The 25,775-nt window shown below is 38.4% G+C and overlaps 2 protein-coding genes across 5 annotated transcripts in view; one reads left to right on the forward strand and one right to left on the reverse strand.

Annotated features, from left to right (window-relative positions):
• The window catches only part of ABHD17B (abhydrolase domain containing 17B), a 43,408-nt gene extending 24,853 nt beyond the window's left edge, over positions 1 to 18,555 (reverse strand). The window contains exon 1 of one of the 2 annotated variants that reach the window (XM_005660158.3): positions 17,946 to 18,555. The gene's annotated coding sequence lies outside the window, so the exon portion shown is untranslated. 2 annotated transcript variants of the gene reach the window in all.
• Positions 18,648 to 25,775, forward strand: part of C1H9orf85 (chromosome 1 C9orf85 homolog) — a 65,506-nt gene continuing 58,378 nt past the window's right edge. Inside the window, exon 1 of one of the 3 annotated variants that reach the window (XM_021064833.1) lies at positions 18,648 to 18,764. In XM_021064833.1, the coding sequence (XP_020920492.1) occupies positions 18,717 to 18,764 (48 nt within the window). In that variant the 5' untranslated portion in view covers positions 18,648 to 18,716. Of the gene's footprint in view, positions 18,765 to 18,871; positions 19,136 to 25,775 lie in introns of those variants that run through there. The other 2 variants (XM_013993617.2, XM_013993618.2) reach the window with 2 other exon arrangements.

The following is a 25,775-nucleotide window of genomic DNA, read 5'->3' on the forward strand; positions in this document are numbered from 1 at the left end:
TCCTTGTCAGGATGTTAGCTGTTGCCATCTAAGGTAATTTTCAGCTTTGAACTCAAGCTGATAGCATACCAACTGATTCTGCATGTAACTGATTAAATTGTAAATAGCTCAGAACCACCCTGATAAGGGTTAGAGAGTAATACACTATATTATGTTATCCTGATTGATTGCCATTTTGGGGTAGAGGATATTAATAAACAGTTATAAGCATTAGAACACTGACAAGGTGGCATTACAGAAACTTTGACACATTCTTCAAATTGAAAATGGAAGTAGTCCAAATTTGCTTATAGGTATTCAACATCAGCTCTCAAAATGAGAGGCTCTTCTATGAGACTAGCTGAGATTTAACCTCTTAAGAATATTTGGTGATTGGGGGGTGGGGGGATGTGCTTGGGTTATGGGATGGAATCCTGTGAAATTGGATTGTTATGATCATTATACAGCTACAGATGTGATAAATTCATTTGAGTAATAAAAAAATAAAAAATAAACAAAACAAAACAAAAAAAACCCACCCCAACAAACAAGAGAATATTTGGTGAAAAAGTAAAATTAAGGTTATTTAAATTAAGTCAGTTTTGGAGTTCCCTGGTTGCTCAGCAGGTTAAGAATCTAGCATTGTCACTGCTGTGGTGTGGTTTGATCTCTGGCCTGGGAACTTCTGCATGCAATGCGCATGCCCCCCCGCCAAAGGTAATATATATAATATATAATTGTAAATATTTTTCTTTTCTTTAACCCAATGAATTTTATTACATTTATAGTTGTACATGATCATCACAACCCAATTTTATAGCATTTCCATCCCAAACCCCCAGCCCACTCCCCCACCCCTCAACCTGTCTCCTTTGGAGATCATGTTTTTCAAAGTCCATGAGTCAGTATCTCTACCCCCTTTTTAGATTCCACATATAAGTGATAGCATGTAATACTGGTGTCTGTCTGACTAACTTCACTTAGCATGATAATTTTTAGGTTCATCCATGTTTCTGCAAATGCCATTATTTCTTTCCTTTTTTTATGGCTGGATAATATTCCATTGTGTGTATCTACCATACCTTCTTTATCCATTCCTCTGTCCATGGACATTTTCCATATCTTGGCTATTGTGTATGTTGCAATGAACACTGGAGTACATGTATCTTTTCCAGTCATGGCTTTTTCTGGATAGATGCCCAGGAGTGGGACTGATGGATCAAATGGTAATTCTATCTTTAGTCTTTGAGGATCTCCATACTGTTTTCCATAGCAGCTGTACCAATTTACATTCCCACACCACCAGTGTAATAGGGTTCTCTTTTCTCCATATCCTCTCCAGCATTTACTGTTTGTAGACTTTTTGATGATGAACATTCTCGCTGGTGTAAGGTGTTTTTTTGTTTTTTTGTTTTGTTTTTTTCTTTTTATGGCTGCACCTGCCGCATATGGAAGTTCCTGGGCTAGGGGCTGAATCACACACCACGGCCACAGCAACACCGGATCCTTAACCCACTGAGTGATCAAACCTACATTCTCACAGAGACTACATCAGGTTCTTAACCTGCAGAACCATAATGGGAACTCTGACAGATATTTTGAAAGAGGTATTTTCATTAACCATTGGGACAACAAAACCACAGAACAAATACAAGCAGCATACAAGTATATTCCTCTTATCTATTAATCCCTTTTCCATATATAAAATATCTTATTAGTAGGGATATGGGGGAATTATGGCACTAATGCAGCCTCAGCATAAGTATAATATTCCCTAACAAGTATCATTACCTCTCTTTTAATAGACTGTGTAAAAAGCTGGTCAATCCTTAAGAATATGGCTTTCAGTTTGCCTATCAACATAAATTCCCAATGCCACCACTTCTTTTTCTCTTGGTTGCCAGCTGCTTTTCCTTAGTTATACTTATCTGTTAAGTGAAGGTCTAAAGAAACACCACACTCCCCAAAAATGTTTAACAACAAATACTCGTCACTGTAACTTGTGCTTAATGCCTTTCCTGGCTTCAAGAGACTAGTATTTTGCCAACATTTCTTCAAACATGGGAATTTTACCTTCTGAACACATTTTTCAGGAGTGCATGACAAGAACTAGAATAACTATTTCAAAGAAGAAAGGTTTAAACACCTAATTAAAGAAAATAAGAATAACATATTCAACAGAGTCAGTTTTAATTCTTTAAGACCTTGGGCAAAGCATTTAACTGCTATTTATTCATTTGAAAAATCTAAAGTAATTGGTCCAATATTTATTCAAGTTTCTTTCTTTTTTTTTTTTTTTTTGGCTGTGCCTGTGGTATACAAAAGTTCCAGGGACAGGGATCAAACCCACAGCACAGCAGTGACCAGAGCCATAGCAATGACAATGCTGGATCCTTAACTCACTGTGCCACCAGGAAACTCCTCAAGCCTCTTTTAATTTTAAAATTCATCTGCTCTTTTGTAGATTGTCAGTATTTTAAATGTATTATGATGAATGAATTTATATTTATTTATTTATTTACTTTTTCTTTTTGTCTTTTCAGGGCTGCACCCATGGCATATGGAGGTTCCCAGGCCAGGGGTCAAATTGGAGCTAGCTGCTGGTCTACGCCACAGCCACAGCAATGTCAGATCTGAGCCGCATCTGCAAGCTACACCATAGCTTACAGCAATGCCAGATCCTTAACCCACTGAGCAAGGCCAGGGATGGAACCTGCAACCTCATGGTTCCAAGTCGGATTCGTTTCCACTGTACCACGATGGGAACTTCTATATTTATTCTTAATAAATTAATTTTTTATAAAATTAAAAGACACTATAGAGGCACTAAGTGCTATGTAATATTGGGTAAACTTTAAGCTTCAAAATCAGATTAAAGTAGTCATCAATACTTAGCAAAGACTTTGCGAAGGAGTTAGAACTTGAGAGTTAGTAGATACGATTTCCAAAAGCAGTTTTAAGGAAAAATCTCTAGGCTTGGAGAATAATATGTGTAAAGGTATGATAGTTGAGAAAGAACTAAAGCAAAGGTAATGTGGAAAGGAAGAAAAAAACTGTGGAAAGGGGAGGATTAAATAAATGAGAAATTTTTAAAAATTCCTGTTTAACAGTTGTAGTTCCTTATACATGGAATAGAGAATGATGCAGTCATTGAGGCAACTGTGTATAAGCTTACTAACTTGAATTTACATTAGAATTTGATAGCACTGATCATTTTATTTTCTTTTTTGGCCATCCCATGGCACATGGAGTTCCCGGGGCAGGTATGAGACTCAAGCCACAGCTGCAATCTTTGCCAAAACTGCGGCAAAGCCAGATCCTTCAATCCACTGTGCCATGCATCAAACCTGTATGTATCCTTGGTGCTACAGAGACACCGTCAGTTCTGTTGTGCCAAAGGGGAGCTCCACTACTGATCATTTTAGAGCATGGTAACTAGGTGACTTGTGTACTACTAAAGAATTTTATTTACTAAATCTTAAGATTTCAAATTTAAGATTTTTCAAAAACAAATCTTAAACAGGCACACCCCTCAACCTAATATATGGAGGTATGTTAAACACACATTATTAAGAAAGTAGAAAATTAACAAATGTCTATATACTGCAAAACATATAAACCACATCCTTTAATTAAATATCAAAACTTGACCACTTTTAAAAGTAACTTTTTCTCCAAATTAGTAACATACATAACTTTCTACCACACAACATAAACTAAAGGTAATCTTCGTTTACTGGATATTTTAGTTAATAAAAATTATGTCTTAGAGTTCTCTTGTGGCACAGTGCATTAAGGATCCAGCATTGTCACCGCAGAGGCTTGGATTGTTGCTGTGGTATGGGTTCAATCTCTGGCCCAGGAACTTCCATGTGTCGTGGGTGCAGACAAAAAAAAATTATGTCTTAGAAGCTCCAGTGTGGGGCAGTGGGTTAAAGATCCAGCATTGCTGCTGCTGTGCAAGGTCACAACTGCGGTGCAGGTTCCATCCCTGGCCTGGGAACTTCCTGTAGGTGCAGCCGGGGGGAAAAAAAAAAAAGTTTCATATTATACTTATCTCATTTTTATAAAATAAAGGAATGGTAGAAACAGCATTAGTTTAGGAGTTAGAAACTCAGGTTCTAGTTATAATTCTATATAAATGAGCTCTTTCCCAACTGCCTCGATTTTAACATGAGAATATTCTACTATACAGTCTAGAGCTTTTCCAGCAAGAATATTTTATCATGCTAAATCCTCACTCTTCTCCATAATCTGCCTGGATTTTTTGGGCATCATAACTTATGTTTACACTGTTGTATTCTTGCCTCTACAGAATGAGAAATCTGTATATTCTATTAAAAATGCCAAGAATATAAAAATGGCCTCTAAATGTGCTATTTCTAAAGAGAATAAAAAATTAAAACCTGTGGGAATATTATTGAAATTAAGTCAAAACAGTAGCAAATAAGAGCAGTTTTCAATGACCTCAATATCTTAAAGTCTAAATACTAAATAGAGTTTAAACGGGACATTCATTTCTGCCATCCTTATCTGTACATGAGAACACATGCAATTCCTTCCATTTACTAGTAAGGTTGCCCTTTCTACCCTTTTAGAGTAGTTCCCAGCTTTTACAAATGAAAGAACTGACTGAGTTATATAGAAAAAGACAACAGAAGGAACAACTCAGAATGTGTGAGTAAACAAAGGAAATCATGAATAAACAAGGAAAAATAAGAGTAATGTGAATATCTTCCATTCACGCTCTCTTAGTTTCTTTTCTACATAGCCTACAAAGAAATCTGCTCAGGAACTCCTTGATACCTTCTCTCCATACTTATAATAAAATCTGAATTCTCCACAAAGACCTTGTGTGTTATGGCCTTTGTTTACTCCTCCAAACTTATCTTGATAGTTTCCCTTTTCATCTCTATGATTGCAGTCTCTCTTACTCTCAGTTCCTTGAAAGCTGTTTCCACATCAAGATTTGCACTCATGCCTTGTTTGCTCCCTCTCGAACTTCTCAATATTCCAGTCTCAAATGCCACTTTTTCCAGAAATCTTGTAAACCTCAAATCTGTATTATGTTATTCTTTCTCATAGTATCTAGTTCTTTTCTTTAAAGGTGAAAATTGTGATCCCTGCAATATGTGCTTACTTGATTAATGTCTACTTACTACGAGGTCAGTGACCATGTGTTTTCTTCAGCAGTATAGGCACCGCGTGATTAATAATATTCTACTAATGAAAGAGATAAAGAGCAAAGAAAATAAGAACTTGCAGTTATACCTAAAGACCTGACAGAATGTAAACTAAGATAATGCTAAATATAATTAAAATAGGTTTTGTTTTATTGTTCTAAACTAGGAGTTACAATACCAAAGTATGTAATTTCTGGCTTGAATATTTCTGGAAACCATGATAATTAACAAACTGTGTTTATATTTACATAGCACTCTCTGTATTAAAAAAACACCTTCTGATATACTTAAACACCCTGAGTGGCAGTTACCAAACACATTAGTAAGTTAAGGATAATTACCACATGTATAATTTACTAATTTGCTAATTGGAGATGTTTTATCTGGCTAATACCCATTAACTGCAACAGGAAATCCATTTCCTGATTATAAAGCTGAACACTAATATTTTTATATATGAAGTTACATCACAAGTATCCTTTGAACAAGGCTAGAAAATCCTTTTTTAAAGGGTTATCTGGGGAGTTTCCTTGTGAAGCGGGTTAAGGACCTGGCATTATCACTGCAGCAGTTTGATCCTGTCCTGGGAAACTTCTACCTGCTGCAGCTGCAACCAAAAAAAAGGAGTTATTTGGATAGTGAGGGAAAAAAAAAAAGTTGAAAATGTGGGGAGTTTCTGTTGTGGCTCAGTGGGTTAAGAACTCGAATAGTATCCATGAGGATTCGGGTTCAATCCCTGGCATCACTCAGTGGGTTAAGGATCCTGCCAAGTTGCTGTAAGTTTGGGTATAGGTCAGCAGCTACAGATCCGATTTGACCCCTAGCCTGGGAACTTCTATATGCCACAGGTGTGGCCCTAAAAAGGAAAAAAAAAAAAAAAAAAGAAAATGCTTCCCAGTAGATTAATTTGGGAGCTATTTTATAAAGGGCCTAGTACTTATTCAGGAATTATTTTGAATAATTTAAATTTTGTATTGATAAAAACTGAACATTCTCTCCTGTTTCTTTTGGGAATGAAACGTGTGCTAATTGGAAAAATTTAATTTTTAAAGCATTCACTCTTAAATGATTTGGGCACTTAAAATAAATGACTGATTTGCTCCTGTAGCTCCTAGGTGCAGAATACTGTCTCTAAGTGACAAGATATCAGTCAGCGTCCCAGCGTAAGCCCCTGAACATCGATTTTTTTTTTTACCCACTGTATTACTCATTACTTTCTAGTGCCGTCACAGGCAGAAGCAAAAAACTTCAGACTTAAGAACATGGAACTTAATCAGTTCTTCACTTTGGTAGGAATCCTAACAAATGAGTTACATGTGTATTGATTAAAGATGTACAGTTATAACTGGTTAGGCAGTATTTACAAAACAAGCAAATAAGTTTATGCATACAGAATAATATTCCCAAAGTGGGACAAGGTAGTGTAATCAATGTTACTAAACACTGCTATAGTAATCTGATTTTCTATTTCTGAAAGTATTTAGATCTACAGTGGCTTTCAGGAATTTTAAAAATAAACCATAACAAACACAACCCAGAAGTATCTAACAAATTTACAAAAAGAAATAGTTTGTGAATAAATGTGTGAATTTCTCAGAGTTGCTTCACTTTATCATTTCATTACTTTCTTAGAAGTTTGGTATTGAGAATCCTTAGAAATTAACTTGAAGAAAAACAAAGTACTAAAGAAGTTTCTGATATGGGGGGAAATACAACATTTAGTTTTTATGAACAAAATAAAATGTTCAGCTATAACAACTGAAGTTATAAAACTGTGACAATGGACTATATTTTTGTTTCTTTCATTAAAGTTTCTTTTCATGAATCTTTTCTGGCATGAGTAGTTTTAATGCATTTGGGAATAAAAGCTAACTCTGTCATCTAGCTTACCAGATTTGACTTGAACGAAGATGTATTGTTTATAGGAATATTTTATTTTTAATGGTACTAGCCAATGATAAAGTTTTTACCATTCTTCAGCAAAATGAGAAAAGTTAAGGACAAAAGTAATGAGTTTAATAAATTAAAACTCTTATTTGGAGATTATATCCTTTCTATCTTTTCTAGCATTAAAACATAACTTTTGTGAAAAATGAAACCTTTGTAAAAAAACTAAAAAATAGTAATTAATAGGTACTAAGTTTTTATTCTTTATTTTGGAAGTGATTGTACTGGGAAAAACTTAAATTTTATTGATCAGAATAATGAGAGGCTATCAATTTAAGTTTTGCCCAGTACAATCACTTCCAAAATTGCCCCACCCCCAAAGGTTTTAGAACTAACTGGGCTTTGAAACTAGGTAAAATTCAATCAAATCACAGCTTAGTTTCAGTTTTCTTGTCTGTAAGCTTTGCAGTCACTGGGAACATTAAATGAAGCAGTATCTAAATCCTTGCCATACTAAGATGCAGGAAAAAGATGTTCTTGTCTACTTGGAACAGGCAGGCATGTATTTGATAATCTCCTTCTGGATCCTAGAAATCAATTAAATCCCAATTGCCTCTCACTTGTGAGAAGTGTCACTTTCCTCACACAGATTCTGGAGGGTTCCAATGTCTCTAGTATTGTCAGAGACCCTGCCTAATCAGCTATCCTTTCTGTACATTTCCTGTTAGCTTCTTCCGCTTTCCTGGTTCATTTCTACTGTTCATAAACATATTCAACTGGGAGTCTGGGGTTAGTAGATGCAAACTATTACATTTAGAATGGATAAGCAATGAGGTCCTACTGTTTAGCACAGCGAACTATATTCAGTTTTTGGGATGGACCATGATGGAATATAATATAAGAAAGGGAATGTATGTATGTGCATACATATATGCACATACGCATATATATATGTGTACATATGACTGGGTCACTATGCCGTATAGCAGAAATTGGCACAACATTGTACATCGACTATATTTAAAGGAAAATTTTTTTTTTCCTAAGGGTCATACCTGCAGCATAAGGAAGTTTCCAAGCTAGGGGTTGAATCGGAGCTGCAGCTGCTGGTCTACCCCACAGCCACCGCAATGCCGATCTGAGCCGAGTCTTCGACTTACATCACAGCTCATGGCTACTCCAGATCCTTAACCCACTGAGTAAGGCCAGGGATCGAAGCCATGTCCTCATAGATACTAGTGGGGTTTGTTACTGCTCAGCCCCAAGGGGAACTCCAGATAAATTAAAAAAAAAAAAAAAAAGCCATATTCAAAAGTCTTGTCTTTAAAAAACGAATGTGGGAGTTCCTGCTGTGGTGCAACAGGATCTGCAGTGTTTCTGGAGTGCTGAGATGCAGGTTAGATACTGGGTGGGCACAGTGGGTTAAGGATCCAGTGTTGCTGCAGGTACAGCAGATCGTAGGATCTGATCCTTGGACCAGGAACTCTATACGCTGAGAAGGAGCCAAAAAGAAAAAAGGAAAAAAAAAAAAAAAAAAAGATGGTCTAATATCTATCATCAAATTGTTGATCTATTTAGAATCACTGGTAACCATTTCAAGTACATTAGATATTTCTTAGTCTTCCATTTACTCACAATCACACTTATGGCATTTAAACACCACTGTCCATCTATCTCCTTCCTCTTTGAAGCTAACTTCCAAATTAGGTTTCTCTGATAATCTTTTCAAAGACTTTTTTTTTTTTTTTTTTTTTGTCTTTTGTCGTTGTTGTTGCGATTTCTTGGGCCGCTCCCGCGGCATATGGAAGTTCCCAGGCTAGGGGTTGAATCGGAGCTGTAGCCACCACCGCCTACACCAGAGCCACAGCAACGCGGGATCCGAGCCGCGTCTGCAACCTACACCACAGCTCACGGCAACGCCGGATCGTTTAACCCACTGAGCAAGGGCAGGGACCGAACCCGCAACCTCATGGTTCCTAGTCGGATTCGTTAACCACTGCGCCACGACGGGAACTCCTCAAAGACTGTATTATTATCATTACCATTATTTATAGATTGAGCCACACCCCTGGTTTTAACTACCACTCATACACTAATGATGTCTAAATCTAAAAAACAAATCTAAATTTCTAGCACAGACCCTCAAGCTACTGCCTGAAATCTCCATCTGTGTTTTCTTCCGGCCTTCTCCTTCTCCCTCTCTTCTTACTTCTCATTCAATCAAGGCCTAACCCCTATATATCTCTCTATCCCCTCAGCCAAATCTTAGCTTCAACCACTTTTCATTTATTATTATAAAGTCACTCAGTAATACCTACCTCATACCCTTCCAATGCACACCCCACCCTGTTGCCAGGTGATTTCATTTTTTGAAATCTTTCAATGAGCCATACAACCCGCTTGGATAAATCTATATTCTTTAGCATGCCATACATGATTCCCTCACCCTCACCCCTTCCTGGCGTCTAGGCCTTATTTCTGAGCACCTTCTTATCTATTCATTCTACTAAACATACTGTTCCTTATCAAGAGACACAGTTCTTTCTTGCTTTGTTTATACTGTTCCTTCTCTTTTGGTAAAAATTCTCCCCAATTTGTCACTCCCTTACAAACAAATGAAACAACGTTTATGTTTATTTTTTTAAAGACCTATATAGATAATCTCTTAGGTGCAACTTTTTTTGCATGTGCATATACGTATATTACATCATGAAGCAAAACTTCTTATGGATTCTAACAAAAAAAATTGAAAACCATTACCCTAGGGAATTCTATCAGAATGTCTTCAACATACAATTTTCTTTTTTCTTTTTAGGGCCAAACCCATGGCATATGGAAGTCCCCAGGCTAGGGGTCGAGTCGGAGCTTCAGCTGCCAGCCTATGCCACAGCCAAAGCAATGTGGGATCCTTAACCTACTGAGCGAGGCCAGGGATTAAACCCGCATCCTCGTGGATCCTAGTTGGGTTCATTAACCACTAAGCCATGAAGGGAACTCCCCTCAATGTGTAACTTTTTTCAAGCTGTCCTCACTTCTATTAACTTCACTGTCCTAAATCTTTATTTAAAAAAGTGACATTTAAAAAAGTGAAGTCTGTTAAAAAGCCAATGAATGATATGTAACCTGTAGTGTTTCAGATAGAACCTTGCCAAACCAAGTTATTGAATGCATTATCTTCTTGTTAGTAACTGATGTGTAGAGGATAATTTTCACTTTTAGGGGTAGAGAAGGCAAAGCTAGAGAGTGAAAAATTTTACCAGTACACCAAGCAGGATACTAATCAAAAACAAAAATCTAGGTCATGGTCTACTAATGGCACTTTGGAGAAAGTTTATTACAGGAATTATTTCAATTGATTTTAATTTTCAAAACACATTTCAGAATAATCTAAATTCATGGAGTTCACTGGTGGCCTAGTGGTTAAAGATTTGGCACTGTCACTGCTGTGGCTCAGATTCGATCTGTAGCCCAGGAACTTCTGCATGTCACAGGCATGGCCAAAAGAAGTAATCTAAATTCAGAAGCCAAATAAATTTACTGCAATTGATGAACTGATAATATCTTCTATTTTTTCCCCTGGAAGCACTTGCTTCTACTTCAGGTTTATTGGGACCGGAATGGAGCCTTGCCTACACCATGTTGATGAGGTTATTTCAACCCTATTATCTTTTTCATCCGGATCTACATCAAGCATACACTTATTCTCTTAATTCTTCTCTTTTACTATAGCTACATTCTAAAAATACATCTTAGTTAAATATGCCATAATGAAAAGAATTTCTTTAGCAGTATGTATTTTTAAGGCTAAAGACCCCCAGGTCTATTGTCAATTATAGTATTACCTTCTGAGACAAGGAGAAGCTTCATGAGGAAAAAGTGAAAATAGTCATTACTAAAATATTATTTGCACCTAATGATTTTCTAAAGGCCATTGATCTAGCAATATAATATAAATGACATGAATTCTCCTGTGGCAAAGTGGGTTAAAGATCCGGTAATCCCTGCAGTGGCTCAGGTCACTGCTGTGGTGTGGGTTCAATTGCTAGTCTGGGAACTTCCACAAGCACAACCAAACAACAAGAAGGAAAAAAAAGAAGAAAAGAAAAAAAAAAAAAAACCTCAAACAACTCCTCCCAATTTTTTTTTCCTTTTATGCTTTAAAGAGAGTCAATTTAGGAGTTCCCGTCATGGCGCAGTGGTTAACGAATCCGACTAGGAACCATGAGGTTGCGGGTTCGGTCCCTGCCCTTGCTCAGTGGGTTAACGATCCGGCGTTGCCATGAGCTGTGCTGTAGGTTGCAGACGCGGCTCGGATCCCACGTTGCTGTGGCTCTGGCGTAGGCTGGTGGCTACAGCTCTGATTAGACCCCTAGCCTGGGAACCTCCATATGCCGCGGGAGCGGCCCAAGAAATAGCAACAATAACAACAACAACAAAAGACAAAAAGACAAAAAAAAAAAAAAAAAAAAAAAAAAAAGAGAGTCAATTTAGCAACACTGCAGAAAAGAAAGGAACACAGGGAAAATACAACCAAATATAATCAGATTTGGCCCAGATTCTCCTTGACTTTCTCTGTAACTTTATGCCATTTAGCAGCTGCAATTCCTTCAAGTGGAAGATGATACATATCCATTGCCTCCATCACAAAGATGATGTATAGTGATTAATGAGCTAATGCCTATAATACAATTTCAAACTCCGGCATAAAGACACCATAAATACAAAACACTTTCCAACAAATCTGCATGAGATAATTTTCAAATTAAAAAAAAAGTTTAAAGAAAGTTTACAAATGACTAAGTTAATGAAATTTATTACTACACTGACTGTTTCTTCCCATTAATATTTTGGAATGGGTGCTACCTGAGATCTAAGTGGGGGCACGAGGTAGGAAGTAGGTGTTTTTCACTTGTTATTTCCTTTAATCATATTACTTTTCTTAGGTTATCCTTTTACATATGAAGAAATCAGGGCTTGCTTCAGATTGTTAAGTCAATTAACATGTCTAAGTTCACACAACTTATTAAATGGGAGAGCCATAAACACAGTTTTAACTTAAAGTCTATATTCTGTCTACCCTTTTAAGATTATACCTGCACAGTTAATGCCATCATTGTGCATCTCTGCTCATTCTCCCCTTCCTCTAGGAGGCCTACACTCTAACCACCTAACTATTTCATAGGCCAAACTGCCTCTGATTATCCCTTACCATTCTCTACCTTTTTTTGAGATATTTATCACTTTCTAACACATTAGATATTTATTTTGATATACTGCATATGGTCCTCTGCTAGGTGGTAAACTCTAGGAAGCTGGGGATTTTTGATTGTTTTGTTTATAAGTATAACCTCTCAAAACCTAGAATAAGTGGCAGACAATCAGACATCGGTCCATTTTTCCTTTCCCATTTTTCATCTTTAACTGTATATAACGTGTTCAATTATTCTCATAATTCCTGGGGAAAAAATCTGGCCTACATCTGAGCCAAATTAATATTAAAATAACATTTGAATTTAGTCTGAAATTCTGTTAAAAAGATTTAGGATCATAAGAATCTTAAGATGAGTACTTAAAAATACCTGCTTACTTCCTATGATGTTTTAGAGGCTGAATGCGTGACACAGATGGAAAAAAGAATCAGAGTAGTCTAAAAGCACTGGTTCCAAAACCTTTTATTAAAAACCAGGCAAACTAGGAGCTCCCGTTGTGGCACAGTGGTTGACGAATCCAACTAGGAACCATGAGGTTGGGGGTTCGAGCCCTGGCCTTGCTCAGTGGATTAAGGACCCAGTGTTGCTGTGAGCTGTGGTGAAGGTTGCAGACACGGCTCGGATCCTGCTTTGCTGTGGCTCTGGTGTAGGCCGGTGGCTGCAGCTCCGATTCGACCCCTAGCCTGGGAACTTCCATATGCTTCGGAAGTGGCCCAAGAAAAGGCAAAAAGAAAAAAAAACCACAAACAAACAAACAAAAAAAACAGGCAAACTAAAAAAAAGTTTTAGTGACAATAGTTACCAAATTTTAATTTTGCCTCAAAGGGATGTTGCAAGCTAAATATAATTTACTATCACTATAAATTCATAAGTACACTAACATAAAAAATAACAATTTCACTATATAAGGTAGTTCTTTTTACTGAGCGAATTTAGATTCACAAACACCTCATTATATAAAAATAGCTCCATGTGTATTTAAGATCAAAATGTGAAAAAGTAAAGCTTTTAAAAGAAACCCTAACAGGAGTTCCTGTTGTAGAACAGTGGAAACGAATACAACTAGGAACCATGAGGTTTCAGGTTCAATCCCTGGCCTTGCTCAGTGGGTTAAGGATCTGGCGTTGCTGTGGCTCTGGTGTAGGCTGGCAGCTCCCGCTCCAGTTAGACCCCTAGCCTGGGAACCTCCAGGTGGGTGCGGCCCTAAAAAGACAAAGGACAAAAAAAAAAAAAAAAGAAAAGAAACAATAACATAATTTTTATAATCTCAGGATAGAGATGACAAAAGAAAAGGCACAATCATAAAATAAAACTGACATTAAAATTAAGACCATCTAGTCATCAAAAGACACCATATTTAAAGTGAAAAGGCATGCTAAAGGCTGGAAAATATTTGTAAAGCCTGTCAAGTGTTGTTTTCCAGAATACATAAACACATATAAAAATCAGTATAATACAAAATCCCACAGAAAAACCAAATAAGCAATTCATAGAAAAGGAACATAAATAGCCAAAAAATAACAACTAACTAGGGAGATACAAATGACAACTAAAATGAGGTACTGTTTTATACTCCTGAGAACAGCAAACTTAAGAAATCTAAACTATTTGGAAGGTGGGAAAATAGACCCTCTCATCCATTACTGACAGAAATACTCTGGAGAGAAAACTGGTAGTAATCTAGTGAAGTTGAAGCAATAGCTCCTATCCTGTGTTCTAATAGTCTACTACTAGATTTATATCTCAGGGCAATCTTTCTCAACAATGGCTTTTTAGTTGTTGTGATGAACAGGGGGGGACTAAATAGATGCCAGGGACAAGAGGCTCTATTGGTGTGTAAAGATAATGTTGCCCATGACTCTTGGACATTCTGCTGGGCACTCATTTAAAGGAATAGGAGGAAAAATACGGTTAATATTAATAAATAGGACTTAACACAAAGTATTTGTATTGTTTTAACATAGCTGAAGATTTTAAAGAATGTAACCCCCTGTAAAGAGAGAAGATTGCACTTTTATTTTTTTTTTTTTGTGTGTGTGTGTATATATATATACACACACACACATATGTATGTATTTTTTGTTTTTATTTTTTATGGCCGCAACCACATTACATGGAAGTTCCTGGACCAGGGACTGAATCCGTGTATCCTTTAACCCACTGTGCCGAGCCAGGGATCGAACATGCTCCTCCAGCTCTACAGTGACCAGAGCTGCTGCAGTCGGATTCTTAACCCACTGGGCTACAGCAGGAACTCCTGAGCTTTAATTTGTGTTCAAACTTTACTGAAAATAGTTATTTCACAAACTTCGTTATCAACATCATCCCTCTATTGGTTATCTGAATGGCCAATTCAATACTCCTGTTTAATCTGCATTAGCAGCTATTTATGGTGATACTATGGGTGCAAAGTACTCACTACTACTATTCTTGCAGTGCTTCTTAGACTTTAAAGTGCCCTCAAATCACCTGGGAATCTTGTTAATACTCAGCACCTGAGTCATTAGGGTAGGGCCTGAGGTTCTGATTTCTAACAAGCGCCCAGAATTCTGCTGTTACTGGTCTACCACCATTACACTTGGTAGCAAAATTACAGTGTGACTGAGCTTGAGCACTTATACAGTGCAATACATTTCTTTGATATGTTTTTAATTAAAGTATAGTTGATTTACAGTGTTGTGCCAATTTTGCAATACATTACTTTGTTATAAATTACTTGTAAATTATTTTAGTAAGGGCATTACTTTATTTAAAATATGAATGTAAGTTTATTATTATAAATCCCATTTTAGGACAGTATTGGGGAAGCTGTAAAGCATTTCTATAAAAACGGAATATAGGGTCAGGAACCATTACAAGAATATTCCCTACGCACTGTTTAATAAGCAAACAACTGGAAACAACTGAAATGACCAATAGAAACCTGATATAAGTCACATAAAGGGACACATACCATATGACAGTAAAAATAAACTAGAGCTACCTGAATAAACAGATAAATCTTGGCATGTTGAGTGAAGAAAGCAAGCTCCTGATACAAAATTCATATTTAAATAGACTTAAATCAAAGCAAAACTGTATAATGTTCATGGATCTAAAGAATGTAGTAAAGTATAAATACATGGATAGGAAGGATGATGCTAATTTTGGGTTAGTAGTTGGGAGTGGGGAAAAGAGGGAAACAGGACTTAAGAGGGGTAGCAGGTACAGCAGAAGCCTAGTGTAATTTTCCAACTGGTTAATAAGTGTGTGAGTATTTATTATTTTGTATGTTACCAATACTTATACTGCTATATTCTAGTTTCATCTGAATTGGCAAAAACTGTTGGGTCTAGACAGGTGTTGGGAAAACGCTGTTCCAAAACAAAGGATTCAGAAGACCCAGATTCAAGTCTCAGTTCTGGTTCTTACAAATTGTGTAGCTTTAGGCAACTCAAACAATGAACTGCTTTACTTCATCTGTAATAAAGGCATAAAGCATCACTCTCCTCTCCAACTCAAGGATGGGTTTAAGAGGCATATTGCTATGTGAGAAATTTTTAATAGGGTAGGTAGGAAAGGTAGGACTAATTTTTGAGAATTAAGAGCAAAACCTTGGATATATGAGAAATAAAATCTATCAATAAATAAACCAAGTCAATCTGTCACTCTTATTTTCATGTCATCACTGATTCTAAAGATATGACACCAAATTATATTTTCTGGGGAAAAATTTTGAGTTTACCACTTCCTAAAGATGGCCTATGGTTAGACACTCTCCCTATTATGTTTCTTTATGCTAATTCTCCACTAAGGAACTGAAATTCATACCAAAACAAAATAAGAGAACTGCATTTAAAAAGTACTCTTAACTAAAACTACCAATGTCACATAACCAGAGCAACTATTGGTTCTCACTGCCCTTTCTATATTGTGAGACGGTGGCACATTTTACTATCTCTATATTACAGATGGAGAAACTGATTTAGATGTGGAATAACTTGCCTGGAGTTGTAGACCAACTTTTCTAAGCTGACAGCTTAGAAAAGACACTAACTGCCTAGTTCTTTTGTGATCATTAAACTACCAAAAACATTATTTTGCCATGATGCTTTGTAATTGTTTGTCACAGGAAATAGAAACTTCTTTGTCAAATGTCATACACATTTCAAAATGGGCAAATAGACTCAAGGAAGAAAGCCTCTTAACTACAGTACTGCACAGCAAGGGACAAAATTAAAACTGCCTAGCCTGCTAAAAATCTAATCCTATCCTTAGCAGTTAACCTTATTAATACTAAAGTAGGAGAAAGGAGAGGTCAAAATATGGGTGAGGGTGCTATTCCTTTCCTCCTGGATCTCAAGTAATATAGCTATTACCACATAACAGGGATGTTATTTCTTTAATAAGTCAAAACATGGCTATCTGCACTATTCTTCCTTAAGTAAGCCTCTATCCCTTCTTCCAAAATTTTACCAACAAGCAGAGTTGGGCACCCAAATTATAATACTCGCAGTTGAAATAATTACCAAAATATTAGGTATTAGATAAATCACCTCAATGAGTTTAAGCTACAAACACATATGGAGACAAACTCTTTACAGAGAAAAGTTCGTTTTAAGTTTTCTTGTTACTTGCTAATGTAAACAGATGAATGCTATGACAACATGTACCTGACTTTTTACTCAGACTCATTAAGTAGTTTTTAAATGCTGAAACAAGATCTCCACATTCTTGAAGGCTTTAAAAATCAATCAGTGAATTATCTTGCAGATCAAGTATTGTTTACTACAAAAAAAAAAAATTAAAAACGAGTATCTTCACATAAGCTAACAGCCAAAATTCACAAGCCACCCTCCCTGTATTCCGTTACTCATCCTTCTGCTTAACAAATCCACCTCACACTTAAATCAATGCGTCATTTAAAAAAGTTTTGTCCTGCCATTGGCAAAAATCACTATGGATCAAAGCTCTGAACTTTTTTAAAAACAAGCCAAGGTTAAACTCTCTTCTTTACAAAAGGCCTTCACAACAATAAATCTAACTTGACAGAACTTTTCGTTTCAGGGTTAAAAAAATTCAAACAATAATTTTTCAATTCAAAGACAATTCCTAATGAGCCTACGCCAGAGTTTGAAAAAGACAAGAGTGAAGTTCAACTATGGAGAGAAGAAGACCCCATGACGGCTGGACCACAATACCCAAATCACCAAGCACCGGGTAGATATGATCTAAAATCGAGGCTGGCACACGCGAGGACATTCAGGAGAAAGCTTTCAGCCATCGCGAATCTCACAGTGGGCCATGGAGGGGAATGGGAACCTGGCCCCAGCTTTCCGTCCACAGAGAGAATAGCAAAGGAATGAAATTAGACCTTTCTCTTAAGGGAGGACCCAATACCTTCCCCAGTTCGTCTGTCCGTCCTTCCGCCCCCAAACTACTGCAGCCTCACCGACCGCAGGACTTTCCTATCTCTTCCCTTCACTGAACCACCAGACAATCTTCTCAAAAACCTAGATCCGATCGGGAGTAGTTTCCCCGCCTTTCGCCGGCACGGAGAGGGATCCCGGGCGCCAACAACAAAGACGACTCCCGCTCCCCTCCCCCCGCTCAGCCCCGGCTGGTCCCTCCCGCGCTGCAGCTCCGGGCCTAGCGCCCCCTCCCCGAGCCGGGCCGCAGCGCCCCGACCCCCCGCGGCCCCACGCACCTGCACCTGAGGGCCGCAACCAAGGCGTCAGGCAGAAAGGGCCGAGAAGGAACCTCTGCCGCCGCGCTGTCCTCTACAAGGCGCGTTCCGCTCTGCTGCTGCTGCTGCCTCTGCCGGACTCTCCCGGCCTGCAGGCGGGCCCGGCCGAGGAGGGGGACAAGGGCTGCAGCCCCCGGCGCCGGGACGAGGAAGGACGGCGGCGCTCGGGGGAGCCGGCTCGCGCTCCCGAGTCTCGCCTCGGGCCGGCCCTGTTCCTTTACACAGGTTGGCGTTCTGCTGACTAACGGCCCCGGCGCGAGGCGCTGGAGTGGCCGCCACCGCCGCCGCCGTCGGCTGCTGTTGGGCCTCACGTCCCGCGCGGCCGTGGTCGCAGCGCCCGCCGCCACCTCCCTTACTGGCACTGCAGACACCACCTAGAACCAGCCAGGTCTTTCTTCTCTTTAGTCCTTCTTTCCTGGCTCCTCTTCAGCCTACCGGCCGCGGGGTTCGCTCTCGAAGTGGGAGACAGGGACGCTGGAAAGGAACCTAGGGGGTAGCAGAGCGCTCGCTAAACTACGAGTTGGTCACTGGAGGAAGGTGCCAAAGCTGACCCGGGCTCCAGCCTGGGAGCGGGCCGGGGGAGGGACGCAGTCCAGCTTATCCCAATTTCCACCAATCACAAGCCGCCCAGAGGAGTCTGGCCCCGGGAGAGGCTGAGCTAAGTCGGCAGGAGGCGGGTATTGCGGAAAAGAGGAGCCAATAGAAGCAAATCTTCTCCGCCCCTCCGCTTTGATGGACTACCACATTCGGACCAATGGGGAAATTCTCGCTTCGAAGAAAGTAGGATGTATACCCAGGGTTAGAGAGAAAAACCTTGAGGAGGGGGAGGGGTCGAGACTCGGCCTAGTGAAAGAGACAGGAGCTGAGGGGCTGGAGGGCGCCCTTTGACCTCTGCGAGGAGTCACGTGGGCTGCCGGGGCGGGACCAGACAGGCTGGATAAGTTACTTCCGGGTCGTTGACAGAAGCTTGAACTCGGTGGGGTAGTTACTGGCGTGGTAGTCTTCCTTGCATCTTCTTGTCTCAGCTCGAGAAAATTGTGGTTTCTGCGATGAGTTCCCAGAAAGGGAACGTGGCTCGTTCCAGGCCTCAGAGGCACCAGAATACCTTTAGCTTCAAAAATGACAAGTTTGATAAGAGTGTTCAGACCAAGGTAGGAATTTGCTGCACTCAATCTGGAAGGAATGGTTCACTGGAGGGGAAAGAGGAATGAGAGGAGTTGGCGAGGGCGAATGTGGACTGCAGCCCAGAGTTAGTTTTGGCTGCAGTGCAGCCCTTTCTAAAATAATGTTCTCACGCCCTTTCTTTGACCTGCATGTGTTATCTCCTCGTAAATATATTTGGCGGTCAACATTTAGATGATTGTACAGAGTAATCGGGACCCTCATCAAACCTAAAATGCAAATAGGAAACTTGAGTAATTGAACGCTCCCATCTGGATCACATATTTCCAGTAGAAATACGAGAATTATGGCGCGCGTCTCTTTCAAATGTTGCACCAAGTTTATGCTGTCCTTATTTCTTTTTGGAAAGCCCTAGGCCCATAGCTTTGTAGAAAGGGTGTGAAAGCTCTGAAGTGCTCTTAACCTCAGTGTCCACACCAACATAATGGGACTATCGCTCTCATTTGTAAGATTGTTTTGAGAATCAAACTATTTGATGAATATAAAAATGATTGTCTTGCTGTTTATATTACTTTAGCAGATTTCTTTAGGTTGAAAGAAAATTCAGACTGTATAGCTTGCCAGAGGTCTAGGGTCTCTACTAATTTGCTAGAGCTCTTTCCCCCTCCTCCCATAGCTGTAGGGAGGGGAGATAATTGAAGACAAAGGCAGTTTGGGGGCCACCATCACATCGCATAAACCTGATATTAACATAAACTGAAGCTCAGATTTGCTAGGGTGTGGCATAAGCGAGTTATTTAATATTTTTTTTTCTGAGTCTTCTTTTGGTCTCAAATGAGAAACCTTCCAGTTTTGTTGTGAGGCTAATCTAAATGATATACATAAATTATCTGGATCATAATAATTGTCCAACAAGTGATTAATTTGTCAACATTGGCTATGAAAGTGAAGTGACTGTTTATGGCAACCAGTGACCTTTTCCTATCTTCACTATACAGATATTTAAGCATCTTCACTATACAGATATGAACACTTTATGTGCAAGGTCCTATGTAAGTATGTGTACAGTGTTCAAAAGAGCTGACTCTGTCTTCAAAGGACTTATAGTTTTTTCTGGGTCATTGGACAGTAAGCACAAAGATGTATAATTATAAATTATGATAAATTCTGATAAAGGGAAGGACATTTGAATAAAGAAGAGTAAGAAGGCATATTTTCAGTTGCCTCATATTTTCAGTTGTCCTACTAAGAGGACCTCATCTTTCCCTTAATTAGGTTCAGATTCACAAAGAAAACCTGGGAGTTCTCATTGTGGCTCAGCTAGTTATGAACCCAACCAGTATCCATGAGGATGCAGGTTCAATCCCTGGCCATGATCAGTAGGTTGAGAATTCTAGATCCTTAGGTCAGTGGCACAGGTCCCAGATGTGGCTCAGTTTCGACCCCTGGCCTGGGAACTTTCATATGCTTGGAGCAGCCAAAAAGAAAAAAAAAATTAGGAAAAAGAAAAAAAGAAAGAAAACCTGGAGCAGTATTTGGGAAGACTTTCCCAAGTTTGTGCCTTTCATCAATAAGTAAGCCAGGATAAAAAGCTATGGTATTCCAAATAAATAGCTACCTTGTTCTGTATTCATCTCTCTCTCTTTTTTTTTTTGGCCACACCCATGGCATTCAGAAATTCCCAGGCAGGAATTGAACCTGAGCCACAGTAGTAACAAGGCAAGATCCTTAACCTTCTGGGCCAACAGGGAACTCCTCTTGTATTCTTACTCTAAGTTTTGGCACAAGCATTTAATTCTGATGGTTTTTCATCAGGTGATAAAAAGTAGTTTTTAATAAATATTTAGCTACAATGTAGCTTGCTGTCCTTCTTAGACTTGTAAGTACAAGACTTCTTGAACTTGTACTTCTTATGCTAGCACTTCTTCCTAGACTTATAATTTTATTAGGCATTTTCTGGTGTGATCTAACAACCATGTCATTATGGTTTTAAATCTTTTCATGAGTCTCAAGTTCAGTCACTGAGTTTCATTTTGTTGATTACTTTTATCATTAGCTTCTTTGTTGCTTCTAAATTGTGAGGAAATCGCATACTACCAGGTGCTTTATTATTGGCAGTTCTGACAATAATAGCAGAAGTATTTTACTGAGGAAAGATAATTGATCATCGGTTTAATGGAGGATGAATAATTGGCTACATTCATGGCGAATTCTTTTTTTTTTTTTTTTTGTCTTTTTTAGGGCTGCACCTGTGGCATATGGAGGTTCCCAGGCTAGCGGTCTAATTGGAGCTGTAGCCATCGGCCTACACAGCAACTCGGGATCCGAGCTGTGCCTGCAACCTACACCACAGCTCATGGCAACGCAGGATCCTTAACCCACTGAGCAAGGCCAGGGATCGAACCCACAACCTCATGGTTCCTAGCTGGATTTGTTAACCACTGCACCACAATGGGAACTCCTACAAAAATATTTTTAAGAAATAGTGGTACAAATATGGCCTAACCTTAGACTTCCCATGTGGCTCACAAATATGACCTAACCACAGAACATATGATAATATAAGTGGATTTGCAATTGCTCAAGGCCTAAAAAAATTAACTAGAGAAGAAATGCATATTTGTTGAAGAATATTGAAACAACAGAAAAATGTGTAAAGTATAAAATTGAAAATACCTTTTGGAGTTTTCTTGGGACACAGTGGATTAAGTTGTCACTGCAGCAACTTAACCACTGAGCCACAGTGGGAACTCCTATAATACCTTTTGAAAGTGAATTAATTTGGGAGGAATATATTCATTTTAGGAAACTCTGGTTATTCCCTTGAAATGGAAAAGGAAAATGAAAGTCGAAATATAGTTTTGTTAATAATAACTATACTATGTACTTAAGCAAGTTAGCCACTATGAGTATTTGATACCTATTAAATAATTTGGTCTTCAAAATAACCCTAAGATATATGCTACAATTATCCCATTCTGCATATTGGGAAATTAGGATTTAGAGGTGAATGTTGTGCCTGGAGTTACATTACTAGCATGTGGCTATCCATTGATTAGGTAAGGTCTGTGCTAAGAGACCTCAAGGAACAGATAAATCAGAAATCCTTTTTTGAAGTTCTCTGGTAGCCTGTTGGTTAAGCATCTGGCAATGTCACTGCTGTGGGGTGGGATCATTCCCTGGCCTGGGAATTTCTGCATGCTGGGGTGTGGCCAAAAAAGGGGGTCCCTTTTTGTGTATGTGTGTTGGTTGTTTTTTAAATACTGTTTTGTCTATGATAGAAGCATTGTGATACCAGATTAGGATTGGAACAGAGGTGAACTTTATTGCCACTGCCCCTAAATGTTACCTGTTTGAAATATTCCAGGGAAAGAGTGTTTCTTCACAAGGCATGGCCCGCTAGAGTGTCACATATCACAGATAGGGGCTGGTTGGAGCTGGTCCCAGGCCGATCTTTGGAGCAGGTTGGGGTTCATCTCACTTCCTGTGAAATCAGATGCTAATTCAGTCCAGCCCCTGGGCTCCTGGTTTAGGCAGAGAGCTGTCTTAAGTTTAAGATGGTCTGATTACATTTATATAACAGAACAGGATTATGTGTTTACAAGCATCTTTATTCACAGTTGCCAAAAAATGGGGGAAAAAATAGCCTTCAACAAGAGAATAGATAAGCAAATAGTGTTATATAATCAGTAATCATGTAATGAATTTCAATCACATAGTGAAATACAATTCCGCTATTTTTTTTTTTTTTTTTGAAAGAGGTACTGAGGGAATTCTCTTGGCACAGTGTGTTAAGGATCTGGCGTTGTCACTGCAGTGGATTGGGTCTCTGCTGTGATGCTGGTTTGATCCCTGGGAAATTCATCTACCATAGGTGAAACAAAAAAAAAAAAAAAAAAAAAAAGGAGCTACTGATTGATACAAACATGTAGATAAATAAAAACATTACGTGGAAGGAAAGAAGTCAGCTGCTTCTCATATCTATAGAAATCTGAGCAATGGTTGCTTTGGGTGGTGAGAGATTGACTGAAAGGGGCCCAAGAAAACTTTCTGGAGTAATGGGAACATGAAGATCACAGGAATTGATGCATTTATTGAAACTCATTGAATTGAGCATTTAAGATCTGTGCAAGACACTGATAGAAATTTTACCTCAATTCAAAATAGATATTACAACAAAATGACGGATTAACCACTCAGATGCCATGAAGTTCTATTTTTGTTGTTTGCTCTTTATTTGGAGAAGTTGTAGAAATCCTACCTATTATCAGTCCTTTTTAAAAAAAAAAAAAAATCTTATTGACTTCTCCAGAGAGAAAACAAAAGATAGGTTGACAGTCTGACATAGTAAACTTAGCTAACTACAAGTCAAAATAATTCTAGTAGTTGTCTTCTAGTATTTTCCCATTTTATAAGCTTTTATCTGCAAATTCCAGTCATGACATTTAAGTTAAATATTGTCCCTCTCTAAGAGGAATACAGATGATTACAAAGTGGATCTTGTTCTTAAGATTACTGAACTGGATCTCATTTTTCCTAGGTGTATCTCTGGGATAGATTCATAGTAATTTAGTTGGCTGTGGTGCCTGACACTGTAGATGAATGAGTAAAACCTTGCTATGGAAGAGGATATTATTGGTAAAGCTCATTTTGTTCTGGTAGCTTGGAATCAGGTGATATGGGATCTTTGTTTTTCTCCTCTAGGCCAGAAATATTGTATCTTAAGAAATTATCTCAGATTGGTTTAAGTAATCTCTGGTGTGAGTCATTTAGGTATAAGTAATGAAGTGCCAGTCATGTGTATAAATGTTACTTCTTAATCAGTGAGTTTCATCAATTAAGGGTTAAATAAGTGGGTAGCCACTGAACAAATTTGTAGCTGGCCAGCAATGAATTCTAATATAGTTTCAAGGTAACCATCTTTGGCACTCTAGAAAACACCTAGGACTCCCTTTACTCTTTCCAGATTGGGAAATGTTCCTTGATATATTTTGCCAATGCTATTTATTAAATGGATTTAAGTTAAATGTATCCTACCCCCATTTGGCTTCATATTAAATTCAACATGCTTTTTCATTTGACAAGGAGATTTAATATATGGTGTGCTGGGCATTATGCTATACCTAAAAATATTGTACTAAATAAATGTCATAGTGCTGGTGAGTATTCACGATTTGGAATATTTTGAAGTATTCTCTATTATTTTCTTTACTCTCTTTCACACAAAAATAATCTCATCCATGTTTTGGAGTATTTCATGCACCTAGATTCCCAAGGTGCTTCCACTCAAAGCCAATAAATCAATTCTGCATGTTTCTTATTTTTAATGCTTAGTACAATTGTTCTTTCTTCATCAGTCATGTTTTGGACATTTCATTATATACAGTGAATGACAACTGAAATTAATTTATCTTGATTCAGTCCATGTCTTAAGGAATAGTACTATACTCACTATTGGATTATGAAATTTTATAATTACATTGTCAACTCTTGTTTCTACATAAAATTAAATACTACTGTTAGAAATTAAGTTTTCTCAGAATTTTTCATCTAGGTAAATTAGTTGACCTGAGAGAAAGTCATAAAGTTTTAACTCTCCCCCAAATGGGTCATTTTCATTTAGAGAAGCAGTGTGTAGTATGGAGTGACACAGTTGGGCAAAGAACCTTGGGGCTGAGAGGTACTGGCTGCTGTGGCATTTGTTATTTTAAGCTGTAGGACTCTTTCCACACCTGCACAAGTGTTATTGTGAGGTCACAGGCAGGCTTGCGGAGAATCCCGAATCCTGCCTGTCCTCAGAAAAACCTGCTGCCAGTTCACTCCATCCTCACTTGTTATTGCCCTTTTTCTCACCATTGACTTTTGTGAAAGGAGGAAATGAAATGAGAAGAGGATAAAGGAATGGTTAACATGCCTAAAATTCCTTTCTGAGATTTTCCCTATCACTCCAGGTCAAACATCACTTAAATGTATTGAATTAATTAAATAAACATTCCTCTTCTGAACTTGTCTGATGTGTGTGCGGGTGTGGGGGGGTTGGCTTTGCATGAAGGTAATTATCATGAGGATTCTTTAGTTGCTAACTTAAGCAGAAAGAGATTTTGTTGGAAAGATACTGAGCTGCTCTCATAAAGCTTATAACAGGTGTTTGTTCTGGTTGGTTTTTTAGTGTTCAAGGTTCCCAGGTTAGCCATTATTGCTGGGGAAATTTTTTAATCATTTGGCTTTGTGCAGATCCTGACTTCATGCAGTCTTTGAACTTTTCAGTGCCCTCTCCTAATCCTTCCAGTTTGCTTCCTGGGATTGGTAGTTTATTACCATCAGAGACATAGTGTTGAAAATAAAATTTCCTTGACTTTCTTGCCCTGACTATTCCTGGGAACTCTCTTTCCTGTAGTCTTTAAGTACTGATGATTTTTTTCATTCCACATCTTTAACCTCTCATTTAGAACCCTTTCTCCCATTTGATACTTCTGTCCATTTTTTCCTCATTCAAAACCCCAGCTCTTCTGAAATACATGCCATCAGATTATTATCCTCTCCAGATCTAACCTTACCTCCCCATTGGTACCTGGGTCACTGCCTTCCCACATTTCCCCTGTCATCGTACTTAGTGATTGCCATCCACATGGATAATCAAACATTTGATCTTTCATCTTTTAGGACACC

The sequence above is a fragment of the Sus scrofa genome, chromosome 1 (assembly GCF_000003025.6).
Source record: "Sus scrofa isolate TJ Tabasco breed Duroc chromosome 1, Sscrofa11.1, whole genome shotgun sequence".
Classification (NCBI taxonomy): Eukaryota; Metazoa; Chordata; class Mammalia; order Artiodactyla; family Suidae; genus Sus; species Sus scrofa.